General features: G+C 34.0%; 1 protein-coding gene across 1 annotated transcript in view; it reads right to left on the bottom strand.

Annotated features, from left to right (window-relative positions):
* The window catches only part of LOC150109172 (major facilitator superfamily domain-containing protein 6-A-like), a 52,808-nt gene that overhangs the window by 11,658 nt on the left and 22,332 nt on the right, over positions 1-18,818 (bottom strand). The window contains exon 2 of the mRNA XM_090401795.1: positions 10,881-10,940. Within this exon, the coding sequence (XP_090257921.1) occupies positions 10,881-10,940 (60 nt within the window). The remainder of the gene's footprint in view (positions 1-10,880; positions 10,941-18,818) is intronic.

Genomic DNA, 18,818 nt, shown 5'->3' with positions numbered 1-18,818 from the left:
CAATATGTTCAGGTATAGTCACTATGTTCAAATAGAGGCTGACCATCTCTTCCCAATGTGTTCACTTTTTCTCCAGGGTATAATATGCTCAAACTTAATTAAATACAATAAAGACAACATAAATATAGGATAAACAGCAGGAACCTTTTGCACTTGGTTGAGCTAGTCTCTCCCAGAACGCAAACGAATGGGAATGCCTCCAGCACTGGAATATAGAAGCAATGAATTTAATTAACGATTAGAAGCTATCAGATAATTTGTGGATAGAGTGTAGAGTAAGTAAAATTAATCGATGCGACATACAGTTTAGCACTACAGAACATGGTTATATAGTTATTATACTTCGTGAATAGTGCTATGTAAAATAAATAAATGCAAATGAATATGAGATTGGTGAATCAAAAAATGTGAATATAATCAGCCTTTAAGTAGGATGAAAATATCGGTGTGGGATGAATTTTGCGTTAAACGTATCCTTTTAGCTACAGCAGTCATTGGTCTATATTTGGCTCACTTACTGTTCAATTTTATTTCATCTTCAGCACTGAGTTTATCGGTCTAGGATGTGGAGGATGTTTTCCTCCATATGCTCAGGTTTTTCGCTAAACATCATAAACCCACCTCGAACACATTGATGATTGTCTTATTTTCGTTTCTCAGAAAGTAGAAATTGTAAAATCCACAGTTCATGCAATTCTCATACTAAATGGACTAGTATCACGGGTGATGGCAGATAATAATAATAATAATAATAATAATAATAATAATAATAATAATAATAATATTTTTTATTGATTTCTGAAATATTTACTCAATTACAATAATCATCTTTACTGACATTCCAACTTGTAATTTTTACAAAATTCAGCATTGAGTGATTCATTTTCTACATTGCATTTTAATTAAAATTTTGATAATAATACTTTTTTGCATCTATATTTACAACAGATGTTCTTCTAATATTAACAATAAATATTACACGGAATTTTTGAATAATAGATAATAATGATAATAATAATAATATGATAATATCTCATAAATTACATGCATATGATTATTGCAGACATTTTTTGCATGTTTACACATTATGTATAAAATAACAATTTTTCTATTTTCATCGTAGAGAGAATTTACCTATTTACAATTAATGCATATTACACTTGATGCTCTGTAAAATATTCTGTAAGCAGTTTAAGGCACATTAATTATATTCAATATTTTTTTTCTTTGGATAGAAATTCATATACTATTTTTTTATATCTGTATCTTCATTGTTATTATGTTCGCGCGGTTAGCCTAATGGCTAAGCGTACTACCCCATGTTTGAGACACTATTTGTGAAAATGCTATCCGAAATACACAATTCGGAGAGCATCCCAGAACATTTCAACCTATGCTACATAGCATTAATTCCCAAAAAGAAAGACACAGCAAACAACGAAGAGACACAATGGAGAGGAATTACACTCCTCAATACAGACCAAATATTTTAACTAAAATTATTTCCGAACGAGTGCAGAGACACATAAACAAAATCATATCCAAATCCCAAACCTGCGGAATAAAAGGCCGAAAAATAGATGACAATATCCTTCAAATTCGATGTATATACGAGCACTACCAGGCAACACAACAACCTTGTCTACTGGTAGGTCTCGACATTGAAAAGGCCTTTGACTCAGTGAGTCATCATTACCTACATGAAGTCATCAAAGCTACAGGTTTTGGGAAAAAATTTCAGAATCTGATTTCAAATATTTACACCACAGCAGAGTCTCGCCTAATCATAAACAAAAAACTGTCTGCACCGGTCAAAATTAAATGCTCGGTCAGACAAGGAGACAGTCTCTCTATGATCCTCTTTGGTCTCGCCTTAGAGCCGGTGATACGAGAAATATCTAAGCATCCCGGCATAGCGGACACTCACATAGGAGGTGAAGGAAAAACAAAAGTGCTCGCATATGCCGACGATGTAATACTAACCGTAACTACAGCCGAGTCCTTCACACTCGCGCACAACATACTCAAAAAATTTGAAAAAGCGTCAGCACTCAAAGTAAACCTTCACAAGTGTCATGCGATGTTCGTCGGCAGGTGGGTAAAAAGGCCTACCATGCCGAACGACATAAAAATAGACAAACACCTACCACTACTGGGGATCGTCATAGGGGAACAAATCCAACACAACACACAATGGGAGCTTGCACATACAAAAATAACCAAGAAAATTACACAGATGAGACACGGACAACTATCACTAACAAGTAAAGCTAAAATATGCAATCAATACCTACTGTCTAAGATATGGTACCTCATGAACAATACCAACTACAACGGTCAAGCAGTAGACAGAATACACAGAGAGTGCGCAAAGTTCATCTGGGGTTCCAAATACGAACCCATCAGAAGATTCACAATATTCCATGACATTGAGGCGGGAGGACTCGACTTATAAACGTACACCTAAAAACTCTAAGTGCGAGAGCAAATATCATAGAGACAGCTTACACAGAGGAAAAAGCGTGGAGCGCATATATAATATATTATATGCAGAAGATAATTCCCGACAAAGTAATATGTTCCCTTCCGCATTTGAGTGGCAAAACACCAAGAATGTTCCACGAGATTGCGGAAGGTTACAACTTCATTAACAAATATATAGGAATAAACGAATTCTTGAAGATGAGACCTAAAGCAGCACACATCAAACTCACGCACACAGTTATACCACCACCACCACAACACCGGGAGATTGAAAGAGGGACATTAAGACTATCAAAGGCACTTAAAAAAGCTTTCAATCTGCCCATAAACCCCAAATTAAAAACCTTCTACTACAAAGTACACCACGCTTGTTTTCCCACCAAAATATAGTGCACAGCGAAAGGGATCCCTCTTCAAAGCCCCGCCAGATGTCATTTTTTCCCCCAACCAGAAACACTTTACCACTTAATGATGTACTGTCCTCACACCTCCCGAATATGGAACACGATTCAAACATCCATAAAACACAAACAACCCCTTACAGAACACACATTATACTGGTTAAACGAAGGGAACATTAACACAACTAAAGCAATCATTATTATAACAACCATGTACTCGATTTGGACATACAGATGCGACAAAATTTACGGAAGGGAAACAGGACCAGACATACTCAAGATAAACAACATATTAAAAGAAACAATCACAGATACCATAAACAGACACAAAATAACAAAACACCAATGGCAGCAAGTAGGTCTCATCTCAGAATTCGAAGAACAACTGCAAATCATAGAAATAAAGGACCCACCATAAATTTAAAAAAGAAGCATAAAACACCCATATACACGATAAAATAAATATACATAAGCGAAAGAAAAGCATATTGTAAACTTTTTCATTAAGCTGTATAACCATTTTTACATTAATTGCTTTATGCTATGATTAGTTGTTCTGTGCATAATACTTGTCAATTATAGAGGTTGTAGTTTATTTTTATGTATCAAAAAATGTCAATGACAGCTTATATAGTGGAAGAACTTGATGACATTTTGCTGATCTGGTGGGTAACTCAAATATCTGCCAAAATGTAACCCTCTCCTTCTATGTTAAAACAAATACTACCTATGTATATAGACATTTGCAATCTGAAAATGATAATAATGAAGCAATAAATCATGTAATAATATGCAAAAACAAGTTTTAGTAATTATGATGTACATATAATGTACAATCCAAAATGTTTACAGTCCAAATGTAAAAGTGTCGAGTGAAACATAACGAAGGGCTATAAAGAAGTGTCTCCGAAAGAATAATTATATGTATTATAAGTAAAATAGTCATATGTATAGAAGACGTATTATGTGTAAAATAGTAATAGGTATATATGTATATGTGTGTATATGTACATACATGTATAAATATGTATATTTATATATGAATATTGTCAGGTTAGTTAACAATATAAAATTCATTGTTGTATATTTTAAAATAAACCTTACATAGGTTTAAGGAAATGTATCTCTTATAGGAATTTCATTATAAAAAGGAAATATGAATTATGGAAACAGAAATGTGATGACTGGTAACTTAAATTCATAATACAGAATTCCATGGATAGTTATGTTACATTAAAAGAAAAATACTGCTCAACTCTTGTAAAAAGGACTGTAGTAAGAAGCAGACACTGAGCAGATTATTGATGTTAAAAATAAGGAAAAATAAATTGTACATAATATATATTATTAAGATCAAGAAATATAAATCAAAATGTCAATTAGAGTAAGTATTCTATGTATACAAATGTATATATATTTATTTGGATTGTACGTAGATGCTTTATGGTTAATAAAATATAACCTAGTGGCTTTGCGCTTCGCAACTATATGCCTGGGGAAGGAGTGTCCTGGGGTCGATTCCCGTCGCCGCTGATGTGAGGAGCTTAAGGATTTTCCTCAGCCATAGCCAAGTTAGCCGGTCTTGGGCGTGGACAGCAGGGTCCCCCCCCAGTTTATCTGGGATTTTTCATCCCGCAATCAGGCAAACCGGCCCCGTGAACACACACGGATCTACAGCCATAAATACTTAACTCCCCATGAGGGGCTCAACTCGCCCCAGTAGGGACGGGGGAGAAACGGGAGGAACCATATGAATAAATAAAATTGTTGTTATACACCGTGCTGACCGTTTTGTTACATAATTTGCAGTCTTTGGTTATGAGGATTACGTGTGGATGAGTGAGGCTAAGTAATCCCACTACTTCGAAGCTTGGGTTAGCTTTTATGAAGAGAGTGGGATTAGCCTTCATTATTTATGTTGTTGTTACTGTTTATGGATGGAATGTAGGCATTGAATGCTGGTGATTTGTGATGTGTATATTAGTGTTAATGGTATATTAACTTTGTTGGTATATATTCCAGAGCTCGTGTTTTAATGTTCTGTAGTTGTCTATGTGTTATTATTGGTAGGTTGTTGAATAGCGTGGGTATCTGATGTGATCTCACCAAAGAACCATACGAGTTGTTGAAGGGTGTAGGGTGTAGAGGGTTGTTGTGGGTCGTGTCATACGATATGTGTTTCTGTTGTTTTGATAGGTGATATTGAAGTAATTCCTTAGTAGTATTATGTACTGTTTCAGATTGTTAATGCTCAGGATTCTGTGTATCGCCATGTGCTGATCGGATATTGTGTATAAGGTATCCAAATCACTGTTGACACAATTTTCCTACGTAATATTTCTAATTTTGTTAGGTGGCTGTTTGATGTGTTTGCACTGACTGTTATACAGAAACTGAGTAGGGATTTGCAGACTTCTTCAGGACTTCAAGACTGACTTCTTCAGGTTATGAACATCGTTAATGTATATGTTGAACAGAGTGGGTGAATGGCGCCTTGTGGGACACCGTGTTTTATTTGTATACCCGGGCTGTGACGTACCTATTTTTGTTACTTGTGTTCTCTTTGAGAGATAGTTCCTGAACCAGGTATGCAGTGTTCCTCTTATACCTATTGAGTATAGTTTGGTGAGTAGTATGTCATGTTCAAGTGTATCAAATGCTTAGGTTAAGTCAAGCAGTATAAGGACGGCGTACTTGTTTTTGTCGAGAGCTTTGTTTATTGCGTCGGCGATGTCTTCTACTAAAGTGATGGTGCATTTTGTTTTCTGAAAGTGTATTGGTTTTGTGAGATGATGTTGCACTTCTGTAGATAGTTCTGTACAGCGGCGGATTAAGGATAGTTGGGGCCCCTAGGCAAATTATATTTGGGGGGAATTTAAAAAAAAAGAATTAAAAAAAAAATAAAAGTTAGGTGGCAAATAAATGAAATTTTGTACTTTTGAATTTTTTGAACTTCTGGATTTTTCTGCCTGTTAAAGAGTTAAAGGATGATAAATAATAAAACTTTTTTTATTTTTTATTTTTTAAAAAATTTTTTATCATTTTTTTTATAATTTTACAAAGTTTTTTTTTTTTTTTACTTGCACTACACTCAAATAATGAAAACACGAAAAGTCACACTAAAAAGTTATTTTTGAAACAAACACCTCACTCTTACACGATTCAATAACAAATGAAGTTAAGGAGCAACCAGGCGAAACTTCCTATCTCTGCAATGCAATCAGTTTTCTTGACCTCGAAGCTGTCAACAGCGCCGTGCGCCGACATTGGTAATGCGGTTTAATTTAAAGCGTAGATAGCGCGCGCTGTTCAAAATACAAAATAAGAAGCTTGTCAACTAACGCGGACATTGGTATTGCGGCATTATTTAAAGCGTAGATAGTGCGCGCTGTTCAAAATACGTATTAAAACGTAATAATTGTTTTGAAAAAAATTTTCACTTAAAATAATCAAGCGTTTTATGATGTTTACTGAAAACATTAATCTATTTTAAAACACTATAGGAAAATGTCTTGGCTTGGGGCCCCCAAAGCTTGAGGCCCCTAGGCACGTGCCTTATTGCCTTAATGGGTAATCCGCCACTGGTTCTGTAGTCTGGTGTGTGTGTGTGTTATTTTTTCTAGAATTTTTGAAATGATTGATAGAGTGGCTATTGGTCTGTAGTTCTGAGTATCGTTTCTTTTACAATGTTTCTAAATTGGCGTAATTATTGCAGTTTTTAGTTGTTGTGGAATATTGCCAGCGTCGAATATTGTGTTCACTAGTTTCAAAAGTATTGGATTTATTTGTTTAAAGTGTGTTAAAAGGTCTGTGAGTCTTATTTTGTCTATTCCTGGAATGGTCTTTGGTTTTAGCTGTAAGGGTGCTTCTTTCAGTTCCTGTTTTGTTACAGGTGGAAAATACATAGTTTGTTGTTGACTTTGTGTCGGTAGTTTTTTGTTGATAGTGGGTAGATTGTTTTGTTTAAGTTGTGTGATATTGTTTGTAAAATCATGGTTGAATGAGTCTGCTAGTTCCTCTTTGTTTGTATCCTGACCGAAACTTTATGCAATAAAATCTCGTGCTGAAGTTTTCTTTTGTTCGAGTTACTAATTCATTGAGTGTAGTCCATGTTTGCTTCATGTTGTCGTTATATTCCATGAATGTTTGGAAATAGTAGTGTCTTTTTTTTTTTTCCCTACGAATTTTTGCTGTTAGTTGATTTCTTGTGTTTTTGTATAATGTTTGTAAATATGTGTTACTGGGTGACTTTTTGGGTTTTTTCCATAGATTTTCTTTTACAGCAATACTATTTAGTATATCGCCATTTATCCATGGATGTCTGCTTGTCGCCTCCTTTGTGTAGGCTTTGTTGCAATAATAATAATTATAATAATAATAATAATAATAATAATAATAATAATTTTTTTTATTGATTGCTAAAATATTTATACATACAATAAACATCTTGTGTCACATTGCACCTTATAATTTTACAGAGTTCAGCACTAAGTGCTGCAACTCCGACATTGGATTTCAATTAAAAAATTTTAGTAATACTTTTTGCCTTTATATTATGTATTTACAACACATGTTCTTCTAATATTAACAATGAAGATTATACAGAATATTTTGCATAATTTTTTGTTTTTTATTTTATTTTTATTTATTTATTTATTTATTTTTTATTTTTTTAAAGTTTGAGAAATAGTAATTATTCATACAAATTTCTGCATTTGCTTATAAGCATTACTTGTAGATGAGTGAGGCCAGTTAATCCCACCTGCTTCGAAACTTGGGTTAGCTTTTATGAAGAGAGTGGGATTTTTTTTTTTATTGTTATAATAATAATAATAATAATTTTTTATTTTTTATTTTTTTATAATAATATTTTATTATCTCTGAAAACAATTACATGAATATGCTAGAATTTAAGCAACAATGCAACTTTTTCTTGCAAAATGGTTCAGTAAAAATTATAATTACACGTAATATCATTATCATTTGTAGAATTTCTCATTGACACAAGAGTAAAAAGCGTGTATAATTATGTATAATTACCATTAATAATAATCATAGTAATACTTTACACTTAATTACTCACAAGTTAAACAATATTACTTATGTTGCAGTTTATATAATAATAATTTTTTAAATTTAAATATTTAAATTAAATATATAATTTTAAATTTAAATATATAACTGAAGTATTACTATCACAATTTTCTGTTTACTACTAGAATTCATTACAGAATGTTAAGTGAATAATGTTAGATAAATACTACTACTGGGATGTAACTCAACTGCACCCTCGAAGCTTTGTAATTAGCTTATCTGAGGGTGATACTGGTTATATATATATATATATATATTTTTTTTTTTTTTTTTTTTTCATTTTCATTGTGGTCTTCTTTTTGAACTATTTAGGAGGCTTTTTTCTTCACAGTGGCAGCATTTCTATGTCTTCTGTGCATTTAATTTGTATCGGCTTTGAAGTTTGTGACTTCCTTATAAATATCTTGGCATCTCTGGTCCACAAAAATTGGTAATTTTTTTCCATTTTTGCTTTTCTTGCTTGGTACAACAGATTCTGGTTGAATGTGTTAAATATTCGGATAGGAAGATTGGTGTATTGTCTTGCTGTGCGTTCAAGTCCTTGGCAACTGGTTTTTTCTGCCTGCTGGCTTTTATGAGATTGTCTCTCGTGATCTTGCTTGTAAGACGAACTATAACTGGTGCATGTCGTGGCAAGCCTTGGTTTTTGCTCTTCCTAGGAATCCGATTTACGGTCTGAATGTCATTAAGCTGTAGGGGGATATCAATTACATGGCCTAATTTTAAAACCACGTCTCTGAGGTTTTCTGTAGGTGCAGTTTCAGGAAGACCGTTTATGACAAGATCTTTTTTATGTTGTTGCTGATTTAAACGTTCGTATTGTAGTTTTAGAGAATGAAGTTCTTGACGGAGTTCGGATGTCTCTTTCATCAAATTGTGTTGCCTGTCATTTAGTGCGTTAATGCTCATTTTAATGTCTTTTGCCGTTTGCAACACTTCTATAACTGCTAAATTATTATGTTTTACCAAATTTTCATATTCGCTAGATTTTTTTGTTAATTGTTCGTTCTGTTTATTAAAGAGTTCTTGCACAAGGTCTACTAAGCTGGTTTTTATGGTCTCTAGACCGTTTCCTATTAGTATATTTAAAGAGTTGAAATTATAGGACTCACCTGCATTTTTTTGTCTGTTCAGTTTGGCGTCTAATTTTGCCTCCGGTATAATCGGCTGCGTCGTAGGTGGCTGCTTTAGGTGCGTTTCTTTGTTCTTACAGATTACGCACTTCCATTCCTCGCGTGTCACATCGGATTCATATTTATGCTTCCCGGTTGTTTCTGAAAAGCCAGCACATTTTAAGTGTAGAATCCTACTGCATTTCGTACAAGTTATATTATTTCTGTTGGTTGATAAATCCTCCAGGCATTTGATACACTTCATGACTCACCTTTCTTCCTTTAGGCAGTATGGCGTGATTATAAAGATGGCGACGTCCTTTGTTCTTCGCTCGTTGTTGACCACGGTCTTCTCTGTTCCCTTTTCAACACTTCAAAATTTGGTTTCTTCTTAGCTGATCTCGTTGAATTTTATATCACTGTATTCGGCGTGATAAGTAGGGTTGCTTGGGAGCACTTTCAACTTAAATCAGGAGTTGGAACCACTTTAAAACTATAAAAAACTGGAGCAGCGATATCACCGTGCGCCCGTTCGTATGCCTACACAGCGCCCTCTCTTATAATAATAATAATAATAATAATAATAATAATAATAATAATAATAATAATAAATCACAGAGCACATTTATTTGAAGATTCTGGGGAAGAGGTCCATTTCACGAACATATTAATTTTAGAATAATGTAGTAAACAAACCAGTAAGAATGTTAACAAATCCATGGAAATATTTACGTTAGCAGTGTGAATTTGATCTCAATCCTTGGCAGTTTATAATCGCAATGAGCATGGTATGATCCATCCAATGTGTTATCAGTCTAATTTCTATGAGAAATACATATAATGGGAAGGTTATGAAGATATTTTATTGTTTCTTTTTTATATTTAACTCTTCTATAATGCTATTGATAGAATGCAAGCCTTCCTTTTTATTATTCTCTCTTTCTTTTATAATAATAATAATAATAATAATAATAATAATAATAATAATAATAATAATAATAATAACTTTATGTGTTGAATGCCTTGGTTTGAATCTCATGAAAAAACTAACATTTTTTCTTACTTTTTTGTTTGTAAACGACGGAGAACATAATTATTTTTATTTTGTTCGAAGAAGTATAAAGGGATTTTTGCGCTCCTCCTATCAGACTGGTTTGAAAATGGTTTAATTGTCTCAACGACATTCCAACCATCTAACTGTTTAATTTCATATATTTTTCTTAAAATGAAGTTCAGATTCTTATTTATTCTCATTGCAAATGTTTTCTTATTTACGATCTTGAACAAGGTTACAGACCCCCCCCCCCTCCAGATGAAATTTTTATCTCCTTTTATTGCCAAAATGATCTCCAGCGAATGTTGCGATGATTCGACAATAAAGACATTGTAGCTATTGAATGAACAGGAACTACCACTTTCTATAAACGAGAAGCTTCTTACCCTCTCCCACCTTAACAAGGTCTTAACTTTCTTTAAAGTTAAGACCTTGCAGATAAAAATAGCAACACACTCGATTCATAGATCTGGCAGATATTAAATGGCTTGTAAAGTTTTTGTTCTTCATCGAATGAGTGGATCGGCAGGGTTAAGCGGGGGTGGAATGACTGCCAATAAACACTGCTGAATAGGTAACTGAACCTATGCTCTGCCAGGAAAGAAATTCTGACAAGCTCATTATTTACTTCGGTCTCTGACCCTTTTTTTATAATCCCATAATCCTGTATACACAAAGAACACTTGGTAACGAATTTCCTATAAGAGCATTTGCAAACAAACAATATGCACTTACCTCTCCACCATCCATATCTCTGCTTATTTTTGTTGTTCTGATTGGTTAATTCCCTGCGCCCTAAAAAGAAATAAAACAACAAAAAAGCATATTATACATCTATTGCGTCACCGCAATGAATATTTTTTTTTCTCAAGATGAAAATTATACAATCAGTTTGTGTGTGTGTGTGTGTGTGTGTGTGTGTGTGTGTGTGTGTGTGTGTGTGTGTGTGTGTGTGTGTGTGTGTGTGTGTGTGTGTGTGTGTGTGTGTGTGTGTGTGTGTGCGTGCGTGCGTGTGCGCGCGTGTGTGAGAAGGATGTATAAGAGCCTTGATAATTTTACACATTCTAAAAAGATTTTAAAATCGTCAAGTAGCGTCCTAATCTGCAGCATACTTAATAAAATACATTGATTGCATAATGATGCATTTTGTTGAAACATGATCTAATGGTTAACCATCTAAAGAGAAATAAAATATAGTGATTACATAATTATTTAATATCTCAGCCATAGTTATTTTTAGAGAGACTTATTTATTGTCTTGCTGAATGAACGAATTCATAATGTCGTAGACTGTGTTATTATTGCCGTAGTCTATAAAAACAGCATGCACTCATACTCCATTTTGGCTTTTATTGCGCATATTTTAAAACATGTGGAGCAATAATGACTTTCTTTGTATCCTCAGGGCAATTATGAAGAAGTACATTGAGGAAATACAAGTCATCTTTCGAAATGATTTTTATCTTTAGTTTCTTGCGCGCGTACCAGAAACGGAAAAAGGCTTTCGGAGAAAACGAAACTCACTAACGAAACATTACAAATGTAATGGAAATAAATGATTCTCAAGTGAACAAGAAGCACACTATGACTTTATTTACAAAATTTCGATTTTTAGAATGAGGTACAATTCTCTTTATTGTACACATAGATAACGTTTCTAATAATAATAATTACATTTAATTTTATGATTATCGCAATAGACAAGAATACAAACTTTAAATTAAATTCTTCCATGCAGGTTATAATCATATTCATCGCGAAATATGTTTAAAAATACATTCAAAATATTACTGTCTAAAAGTTAAACATGATATTCTCCTTTATAAAAGAGGATAATATATGTCATGTAGCGGATTATTGTCCAACAGTATATTTGATTTTGATGATTATGAATCACTAATATAGATAACACTTCAGGATATGTCCATCTTAATGGGAAATTCTCTCCGTACAGTGATTCTAAATATCTGCGCCGAACTAATCTGTGAGCTCATAAGATTTCTTGTTTGCAATGACGTCTGCTCTGGAGAGATTTTTTAAATTTTATTTTAATGAAGGGAATTTGCAGAAACTCTATTAGGGAACAGTTGAGGATACTTTAATCTCTTCTAGTTCCATAAGTTCAAAAGTGGCTCAAACTATACGACTTCATACGGCGGTGAAGCCATATAGATAGGCTACACTGTCTTGTCTTATAACACAGTGGATAGAAAGTTCAATAATTTTAAGTTGAAGAAAACACGAGTAAACTTCATACAGAGTTCCCCTTCGGAAAATTTAAATTAAGTAGTTTTTACCCCCAGGAAAAACTGAAATTTGGAATCGCGCAACTCAAACTCATAATTCACATTATAACAAACCAATTAGAGTTTAAATACGAGATCGAAGCTCTTTCGTCGTTATCCATGAACTCAGCTATCGGTGGTAGCTAAGGATGGAGACCATCCACCCTTTGATTTCCAAATGTTTGTTAGAACTAAAAGAGTTCTGTGTACTCCTTTTGAGAATAAGAGGATTTTTTTTTTGGAATTCAGATCTTCACGTTTTGTGGTGAGCAACCAGTTGCTAGATTTCTTTCCAGATTTTTTTTTTTTTTTAGATATCAAACATTCAATTGATGGCATCACTCATTGGTTTCAAGTTTAAATTCTCAGCATTTCAATTGTAATGCATGCAAAGGCGCCATTTAACATCTTCACTGAAGGAGTGAAACCCATTTTGTACTTGCGAGTTAGTAAGGGTAACGTTTGAGCCTCCGTAGCTTAGTCTTTAATATAGACGAAGCCATTTGATCAGAAAGACCTGGATTTGATTCCCATCAGTCATGAGGAACCTTTATCTGGTCTCTTTCGACGAAAGGTAAGTTAGCCGGTCTCATACGGAGGCAGGGTTTCCCCCCCCCCCACCGGGAAACTTGGGTTTTTCACTCCACCGGGAAACTTGGGTTTTTCGTTCTTCAGAAAGGAAAGCCGGCTTCGTGAACACACGCATCTACAGACATAGGAAACCCCGTTACGATTGCGAAGTCTAAGTATAGTCGGGCGCTTAAGTGCCTGTTAGGACCACTGATGATGATGTTGATGACGAAGGGCAACTTTTACTTTTTGACAAAGAGGTAAAGATCTAGTTCTTCGCCGTCTTGAAAATGATTTGAGTGGTACATATTCTGCTGATCTATCTCAATTTCCAGACAAGAAGGTGATTCGTACCTTACTTATCGACTTCTAGTAGGAAAGAGAGATTTTCCATTTGTCAATGTCAGGACGCTACGAGATGCAGGCCTCATATTATTAAACTCACTGTAAACATACTGTGCAGCATTATGATCCATAACGTTTTCTATAAGCGTAAATAGTAAATAAAGCCCGAAGCCTACTTTCAACGAAATATACTTGATAAATCACATCACTGCTTTATTTCACACATGATACTTAGAATAGTGTTAGAGTGTTCGTGTCGGTGGTAATTTAAAGCTACATTCCAAGTCGTCTTAAATGCTTTTCCCACAACGGGATATACTCTTATTTCTAACAACATTTCATTAAAAGTACAGTAAAATTATAACTAAAAGACTCAGGGGTTCTTTTCTAGCCAATCAGTGAGAGGAACTTTTTATAAAAGAATTCTTCAGCCAGTTCAAGAATTTTAGCTAGTCACTGGGTCCATATAAATCAGTTTATTCTCCTTCAAGGTTTAAGCTTCCAACTCGGAATGGAATGAGAAAATGTTGTGAAGGACAAATTCAAAGCGTTTTATTAGATCTCTTAGATAATCACTTGGCCACATAGTAATTAAAAAAAATGCTCTATTAACGAATTGTGTCAGCGTTTTCTTCCTCTGTTATTTATTGCAATAGAGAATTGTAGGAAAAAATCCCTTCATGTCCAAGGTTAAAGGAACTCAGGTTGGGTGAACAGAACTATCAGTTCTTAGATTCTGAGCAATCACTCCAGCTAAATTTGTTGGAAATCAGTTTTCTGCACGTAACTCCCCTTTCCTGTCTGCTGACCCCTACTTGTAAAATACAGCGTAACCTTTCCGTGCAACACAGGAAGATAACAGCGAAATCATCAAAATCATTCTCATTAAGAGGATATAAAATATCGACTTTTTTCCCGTTTTACTAGCAAATTGCCATGCATTTCTCACTCTTACTAATGGGAGGGGAAAATCCCACAAATATATAATTTGTTTCGACAGGATAAGACTTTCCTTACTTTAGAGTCATTACAAACTGTTAACATGTGTAATATATTTGCAGCCTTCATAGTTCAGTTGGTTTCGATGGAGCCCTTTGGTTGAAAAAACCTGGGTTTGAATCCTTTCTATAATGTGAAGAACACGTATTATCAGGGTTTTTCCAATCAAAAGTGAGTTAGGGTTCGGGTTCGAATTCAGCCTGGGAAGCGAAGAATCTTTATCAGAGCTTTTCAATCAAACGTGAGTTAATCTATCTCATACGGAGGAGGAGAAGTTTATCTGCAGGAAAATTGATTGTATTGTTCTATAATCACCATTCCATAGTAAATAGCATCGCTATTCTAACCAATCTTCGGAGATTGACACACCCGAGAAGAGAAGTAATATGTTTATTGTATTCGACTGATCGACATCTACAGACATACATATACAAAGAAACAAACAAAAAAAAGCTCCGCAAGAATTGTTTGGAATGCACTTTATATAAAGGCAAAGTAGTGAAAACTTAGTATTAATAAAATTTTATAAAGAAAACCTGTGAGAAAAATATAATAGACTAGCTCGAACTGTTCGTTGTGAAGAAATTGCTATCTGTCATATCGTTTATGACTTCTATTTTGAACCCATAGGTTACAGAGATGTGGAACGACATTGCATTGACGGAAGCAATAATAACAAACCTTTTTCAAGTTCCCCAAACAAACAAAAAAAAAAAGCGTGAATCGTAAACTAGAAATGACACGTGAATTAATTCTACTTATGAGAGATAACTTTTAATATTAAATAATGTCACATTATACTTACCTGAAGAATATTCTCATTATTATAGGACGCCTTCTGCAGTTCAAAAACACATTGCTAGAGACCTTTCTACACGTAACAAACAGTACACGATCCACGACCCTCAGAACCAACCGTCTGCACTATATCGCCTATTACGCATTATGCAGTATTTGCGCAATGCCTATATGTTCTATGGCTGTTTTGTCCCCAAAATCAGTCACCATTATTACGCCTTTTTTTTTTTTGCTATGTAACGCAAATTCATATTTATTATGTGGATAATTGTAATTTATCAGAATATAGCATAATTCCAATAACGCAGTTTAAATTAACTGTTAAATTTGTGGACATTTTAATGAAATAACGTTCCGACTTACATGCAGCCAAAGGAAACTAAATGTTCATACTATTAAATTTTAGTACGCTACCTTTCCTCAGAAATGTTAAAATATCATCTAACTCATAACCCACTCAGGGTGCTGGTGTATTATTGACATTGAGGTTTTTTTTTTTTTGTGGGTGGGGCTCACATAAAAATGTGTTCTCTGTAGATGATAAAATACTTTTTTAATAAAAGAGAAGTTACTTTATGCTGGCTGAATCCTTCGGCCGAATGCGAATCAAATGCTTAATTCGAGGTTAGTTAGATAAGAATAGTCGCAAAATTTGCTACATATATTCATCGATTCGATATGTAATTAATAATTGTTATAATTGTTTAAATTGTGTCTAAAATTAATTTCTGCCGTTTTCTAACATCTCTCTTCAAATATGTCATTTCAGTAGAGAAAACTGCTATTAAAAGAATTATCAATAGAAATGGTTCAAAATTAGAATAAACACTTTTACAAAAAAGAGACAAGTAGGTCGAAAGAGGCGAGAATCATTTCATACCTGTGGTGGTAGTAGTAGTAGCAGTGATCGTTCGCTGTCAACGAAACATCTAACCGTAGTGAACACGTGCCATTCTTGGATGTCAGTGGTGTAGTGCACTCGAGATAGTATATACTCTAAGCATGAAGGTGGAACGGGTTCTTCTTTTCCCCCTCCCTTTTTTTTCACCCATTTGCTTTGTTCATTGAGAGGTATTATTTTCCTCCCTTTCCCCCCTATACACCTGTTTCAAGAGTAAAGTAATTATGTTTAAGAACCAGTTTGACGATGAGAGATGGCTATGCGCTGCTACATAGGCTGTTTCGTTTCTTTTAGCGACCAATGATTATGCAAGTAGCCCACAAACGGCTCTCATTAAATAAAATGCAATTTTGCTTCATCTGTGTACAAGTGTGATGAATACACATGCGTACATAGAAAAAAACAAGGTTCTAATTCCATTTAATATTTTATATTTCATTTATTTAAATTTGCTTTTGTTTCATTTATTTAAATTTGCTTAAATTTGATTATTTTGCTCCTTTAATTTAACATTTTTTGCTTCCATATAAAATATCTATATCTAAGCGCCTCCGTAGCGCAATTAGAAGAACGACGGTACATATCGCCCTTCGATTGGAATAGGCCTAAGTTCGATTCTTGTCGCGACGGGAGTAATCTTTATCTGGTCGATTTCAATCGAAGGTGAGTTAGCCGATCTCATACGGAGGTAGCAGGGTTTTTTCTCCCGGAAACTCGGGTTTTTCATCCCGCATACAGACAAATCGGCCCTTCAGAACACACGCAATTTACAGACAAAAAATACTAGTTGTGGTGTTGTTGGAGGTGGGCAGTAGATGGCGTTGATGGGGATGATTCGTAGTAGAGGTTCGGCGGAGAGACAGTTATAGGTGTCCTCCTGCGATGAGTCTTCGGACTCCTTGGAGGTATCAGGAATAATAATAATAATAATAATAATAATAATAATAATAATAATAATTGTAAATGAATACATTTTTAACTCCGGAAAGAAACTACCTTCTCCGCTATTTAAAAATAACGTTTGCGATTATTTAATTTAATTTAATTTAAATGAAGCTATATTATTATTATTATTGTTATTATAAACCCTCCATGGAATCAAATACTCATCGTGGGAAGTCCACTGTTATACACACAGTTTATCATATCTTCCGCAAATATAAATATATCCTGTTCACTAGTTCTAAGTGGCGATCGCATATTATGATATTTTATGCTTGTTTCTTAATAGGATGAATAATTTTTAGCGTTACTTTTACATGCCGATTTTGATTGTCGATCTCTAAAAATAAGTTAATATTACAAACAATTAAAAAGCAAGAAATCGATTTTTGATGAAATACCAAACAATAATAAATATAACTGAAAAACACATTAATGTAAAGGGTTGGTGGCGCAATGGTAACGTGTCTGATTCCAAATCAGGAGGTTGGGTGTTCGAATTACGTCTCTTTCATAGAAGTTTGTGTTTCTTTTCATTGTGATTTCTGTTTCGGAACTTCAAGTTTTCTAATTAGCAATGTTCAAAAAATTCTTGAAAAGAAAATAATAACCTACTGATTTTTACTTTTCAGTAATGTATGCTGTCCATTAATGTTTGTGAATTACTTGTTTCCGTTTTCATGCTCCTTTACATTTCGTGAGGGGAAATCCCCGATACTTGAACAGGAAATCTTGATTTCAGCACTCACTTAGTCTAACCTGGTAATGAACAAAGGTAAAAAGAGGTACAAGGGCACAACCATGCATTGAAAACTGGGTCACTCGGTTCAAAAACTAGTAGTAGACACTCAGACTGGGAGTCTCCTCACAATGGGCAGTTTCTACATAATGAAAAAAAAAACCATTCGTTTGGGGAGGAAATCCACTTCCATCTACTCAGAAATTTTACTTTTCTCTACTCAAATGGTATTTTTATAAGAATACGTTCAAATTGATATCATTATGACAGATTAGTTAGATTGGTCCCATATTTATACATTATTCGCCGAAATGAAAACGAATCGATTCTCACAGGCGGCTTGGATGAGTATCATCCTAGAGAAAACAGTTATACAAAGGATATTGTACCACACTATCAAGAACTGAAGCGAATACAGTTTCCCACTCTACAATGTTTTTCTATGACAAAATAAAAACAAAAGCGTGTAATGTAAACCACAATAGAAGAATATGATATTGATACAAGTGACACACGTGTTGAAGGAAGCAAATGCAACGTTAAGAAGGACAGTTTTCATCAAAGTAATTCACAACTAGAAATAATCATGTACCAAACAAGCTTGCAAGATGAAATCGGTAGACTTCGTTTAGGTATAGCGCAGTTAAGAAACTGTCAAACAGCAGTTGAAAGTATGTCAGCGTACTCCTCGTTCATAAACTTAACAGGAATTCTAGTAACAATTCACACTTAGACATAGTTAAACCATTTCCCCTCTAAAGGAATTAAAGGCTGAAGTTATTATTATTATGTTATTAGCTCAGGGTTGCATGGAAAGATATTGTTCGTAGAAGTGAATAATTGAATAAATAATTTTGTTTAAATTGATTATTCAATAAAAATAAACAATTAGTTTCATAAAATTTGAAAATCGTGAAAAAAAAAGAAAATCTAAGTTGCTTACGAAAATAAAGCTAAAAGAGGCCGTATATAAACAGGTTATATTTAACATTTGTTTTAGATAATTGTGTCTACAGAGATTCAATTATGAACAATTATCAAACATTCAATAGTTTTCTCATCGAGAATATTATGTCAGATTCCTTCAATAGGAA

This window comes from Typopeltis vanoorti, chromosome 2, assembly GCF_054136105.1.
Source record: "Typopeltis vanoorti isolate ZY-2024b chromosome 2, IOZ_Tvanoo_1.0, whole genome shotgun sequence".
NCBI lineage: Eukaryota > Metazoa > Arthropoda > Arachnida > Uropygi > Thelyphonidae > Typopeltis > Typopeltis vanoorti.
This window is presented reverse-complemented; position numbering and strand designations above follow the sequence as displayed.